Raw genomic sequence first — 4,634 nt, forward strand, 5'->3', positions numbered from 1 at the left:
ACGTGGCTTCCTCAGTGCCATGATTTCGCCACAAAACCTTTACTAATGGAATGGACTTCCTCCTCAGAACCTTAATATCACGATCCAGAATCTAAACTGGCTCCTCCTCAAAAGTCAAATCCGGTCTAACCTCGATCTCCTTAATAGAAACAACGTGAGATGGATCAGACCTATACCGCCTCAAAATCGAGATGTGAAACACATCGTGGATACGGTCTAACTCCAGAGGTAACTCCAACTGAAAAGCAATCGGTCCCACACATTTCAGAATCCGATACGGCCCAATAAACCTGGGGCTCAACTTGCCCTTACGACTAAATCTCAAAACTTTCTTCCATAGAAAAACTTAAGAAAAATGAAGTCACCCACAAAGTACTCAATATCTCTCAAATTCAAATATGCATAAGACTTCTATCTATCAGAAGCAGCCTTCAGATGATCCTGAATCATCTAACCTTATCTTCAGTCTTAGAAACTAGCTAAGGACCCAAAACCCGACGCTCGCCCAACTCAGTCTACTATAGCGGAGTACGACACATACGACCATACAAAGCCTCGTAAGGTGCCATCTGGATGCTAGACTTGAAACTTTTATTGTAGGCGAACTCAGCTAACGGTAGAGAATCCTCCCAACTACCTCTAAAATTTATTACACAACTCCGAAGCATATCCTTCAGTATCTAAATTACCCTCTCAGATTGACCGTCGGTATGAGGATAGAACGCAGTATTGAAGTCTAATATCGTACCCAGAGCCTCGTGTAATTTTTTCCAAAATCGAGAAGTGAAACAATGATATCTATCAGAACTTCGCTAACTTCTGGAGAGAGTAGTTTGTTCGAACCTGAATAAAATGAGCGGACTTGGTCATTTGATCCACGATGACCCAAACAGAATCCTTCTTAGTGGGTGTCAAGGGCAACTCACTAATGAAGTCCATCGTTACTCTTTTCCACTTCCATAAAGGAATCTGAATGAGTTGGAGCAAACCCGAAGGCAGCTGGTGTTCAGCCTTAACCTACTGGCACGACAGACAACGAGCAACGAAATCTATTAGCTTACATTTTAAACCCGGTCACCAATACAGTTCACGAAGATCCCAATATATCTTATTGCCACCGGAATGCATAGCATAAGTGCTACTATGTGCCTCCCTCAAAATCGACTGTCAGAATCATTTAGCACAAGGATTTGACCTCGAAAACACATAACTCCATCTTTATTTAGCCCAAAATCTGAAGTACTTCCGCTCTCAATCTGACGAAACCGCAAACCCAAAGACTCATCCCCTAACTGCTTATCCCGAATCTGATCAATCAAGTCGGCTTAACTTGTAACTGAGCTAACAGACCCCCATCATCAAAAAAACTAAGACGAGCGAACATTACCTCAAATCAGTCATCGCTCTACGGTTGAGAGCATCGGCTACCACATTGGCCTTACCAGGATGATACTCCATCGTGCAGTCATAATATTTAAGCAGCTCAATCCAACAACGCTGCCTAATATTCAACTCCATCTAAGTAAGAAGGTATATGAAACTCTTGTGATCAGTGTAGATGATACACCTCTCACTATACAAATAATGCATCTAGATCTTTAATACAAAAACCACAGCAGCTAACTCAAGATCATGCGTCGGATAATTCCCTTCATGTGTCTTAAGCTGACGGGACACATAAGCCACAACCTTACCATCTTGCATCAGAACATATCTCAAATTGACGTGTGACGCATCACTATAAACCACAAACTCTTTACCGGATTTAGACTGTATCAGAACAGGAGCCTAGGTCAGAACAAACAAAAGCTTCTCGAAGCTCGATTGTAGCGCATTAGTCCAAACAAAAGAAACATTATTGTGCAGAAGCTTAGCCAAAGGAGCTGCAATTAGAGAGAACCCCTCTACAAATCGCTGATAATATCCCGCAAGACTTAGAAAACTATGGATCTCAGATACGTTCTTAGACTGCTTCCAATCAAGCACAGCCTCAATCTTTCTTGGATCAACTTGGATCCCCTCAGCAGAAACCACGTGCCCTAGAAAAGTTATCTCTCGCAACCACAACTCACAATTGCTCAACTTAGTGTAGAGCTACTTCCCTTGAAGTATCTGAAACACTACTCTAAGATTCTCATCATGCTCACCCTCGGTCTTAGGGTAAAACAAAATATTGTCGATGAAGACCACGACGAACTGATCCAGATATGGCTGAAAGATTTGATTCATCAGAACCATTAATGCAGTCGGAGCATTTGTCAAACCAAAAGGCATAACTAGGAACTTGTAATGTCCAAAACGAGTCCTAAATGTAGTCTTATGAACATCAGCTTCCTTAACTCTAAGTTGATGATACCCAGAACGGAGACCAATTTTTGAAAACACAAAAGCCCTTCTAAACTGATTAAATAAATAGTCGATCCTTGAAGTGGACACTTATTCTTCACCGTCAGTTTATTCAATTGTCGATAATCAATATACATCTTCATGGTCCCATCCTTCTTCTTTACAAACAGAACCAGTGCCCCCCACGGAGACACACTCGAGTGGATGAAACCATGATCCAAAAGCTCTTGAGCCTTAAGCTCTGCAAGCTCCTTCAATATCATAAGGTACGGGGCGATGGATACCGGATCTGTACCCAGTAGAAGCTCAATACCGAACTCAACTTCTTGATTCGAAGGTAAACCCGGTAAATTTTTAGGAAGACATCTGAAAAATCCCTCACTGTTCTGATATCTTTAACAGAATAGTCCCCAAAAACTGAAACACTGACAAAAGCCATATACGCCTCACACCCTTTCCGAACCAGTTTCTCAGCCACAAGAGTGGAGATCACATTAAACAAAATCTCGACGCTCACTAATCAAAACCACCTCTTTATCCTTCTCGGTCCTCAAAATGACCCTCTTAGTCGTGCAATCTAAACTAACTCGGTGCTCAACCAACCAATCCATACCCAGAATCAAGTCGAACTCCCCAAACCATAGCTCCATCAGATTTGCCAAAAATATGACCCCTTGCACCTCTAACGGAACATTTCTATAAAGTTTATTAACCCGAACAGACTGCTCCAACGGACTCAGTACAGTAATCTCACTAGAAGTGCTCTCAACAGAAATCCCTAGGTTTTTAAAAATAGTACTAGTTACATAGAAGTGTGTAGAATCTATGTCTATCAAAGCAGTATAAGGTACATCAAAAATAAAAAACGTACCGGTGATAACATCAGGAGCATCTCTATCTTCTCGGCGTCGAGCAACATAGACCAATGTAGGCTGCCTCGTCTCAGTCTAACTAGCACCTTTGCCCGGTGCTCTCTGTCCTCAACCCAAACTATTACCACTCCTAGCCAGTCCATGGGCCCTAGATGGCTGCTGAATTGCCCTTTAAGGCTGTACAAAACCCGGTCTCAAAGGTTGAATCCCAGTAGGAGCCACCGGAACCTCCATTCTAACTGGCCCATCAGGTCTGGCCCATTACTTAGGCCTCTGAACAGAAGTAGATGGCTCTAAATCCCTCTTATTCTTGCCTCTCTCACAGTCTCAATTTTGGCACTCCATACGCTTAACTTTCTTGGCGATCAGTACCCTCAAATTATCCTTCAGACCATCCTTAAAGCAGACACATTTCTTGTACTCAGATGCCATAATGCCTCGAGTGTAGCGGCTCAACCTCACAAACTCAGCCTCATACTCGGCCACAAATCTATCACCTTGGGTAAGATTCATGAACTCACACCTACGAGCATTTACATAGCTCGCCCCAACATACTTCCCCTGAGAGGCAGTCTTAAAGAAGTCCCAGTTCAGACAATCTGACTGAGTACCCTTCTCAATCGATAACCACCACTGATATGCCTCGTCGCGAAGCAAAGAGACTGTACCCTGAAGTTTCTGCTCAGGTGTACAGTCAATATCATTCATGATCCTCTCGGTGGCCTCCAACCAATACTCGAGTACAGTAGGGACGACTCTAGTGACACCCGTAAACAACTCAGCTTTATTGAATTGGAGTCGTTCAGTTACTGACGCACGGCCCCCGAATCTAGAATGGGGTCCAGCAACCCTCTTCAACATTCTCAATATGGCTTGGGATAGCATGTCGTCCCCATCCGAGTGGCTTTGAGACTAAGTCTTAGTAGCAGGCGAAACCGGTGTCTCACTCTTGTCTAAATTTGGCATACTGCCTAGAGAGAAAGACTCAGCTTTAGCCCCCTTACGACCTCTACCACGCCTACGAATACCACGACTGCGAGTTCCACAAGCGCTCATCATAAATTCAATTTTATCTACATTATAAAATTTTATACATCAGTTCCAGTATTTATTAGCTGATATTTTATGTGTAATTTATCAGAAGTTTAGAAATGTTTTCATAGGTTTCAATCTCTACCTATTTCAGTATAATTTCAGACAGTACTAACTACAGTGTTTTCAGAATATTCTATCTAAAATTCAGAAATACTTATAGGATTGGCACCTGAGACTCGGTGCACCACATACTTTCTAAAATTATCCAAATTATTTAAAAATTAGTTCTTTTTGAAACACAGTTTTAGAACCCAAAATTCACATCCTGAGTTTTACAACCTAGCTCTAATACCACTAAATATAACACGCTAAACCCAGCCT

General features: G+C 42.2%; 1 protein-coding gene across 1 annotated transcript; it reads right to left on the reverse strand.

Moving 5' to 3' along the window:
- Nucleotides 1–3,545: 3,545 nt before the first annotated feature.
- LOC105797632 (uncharacterized) lies at nucleotides 3,546–4,103 on the reverse strand. The gene has a single exon (XM_012627575.1). It carries the CDS (start codon nucleotides 4,101–4,103, stop codon nucleotides 3,546–3,548), a length of 558 nt encoding a protein of 185 aa, XP_012483029.1.
- Between the last annotated feature and the right edge of the window lie 531 nt (nucleotides 4,104–4,634).

The sequence above is a fragment of the Gossypium raimondii genome, chromosome 9, assembly GCF_025698545.1.
Source record: "Gossypium raimondii isolate GPD5lz chromosome 9, ASM2569854v1, whole genome shotgun sequence".
Classification (NCBI taxonomy): domain Eukaryota; kingdom Viridiplantae; phylum Streptophyta; class Magnoliopsida; order Malvales; family Malvaceae; genus Gossypium; species Gossypium raimondii.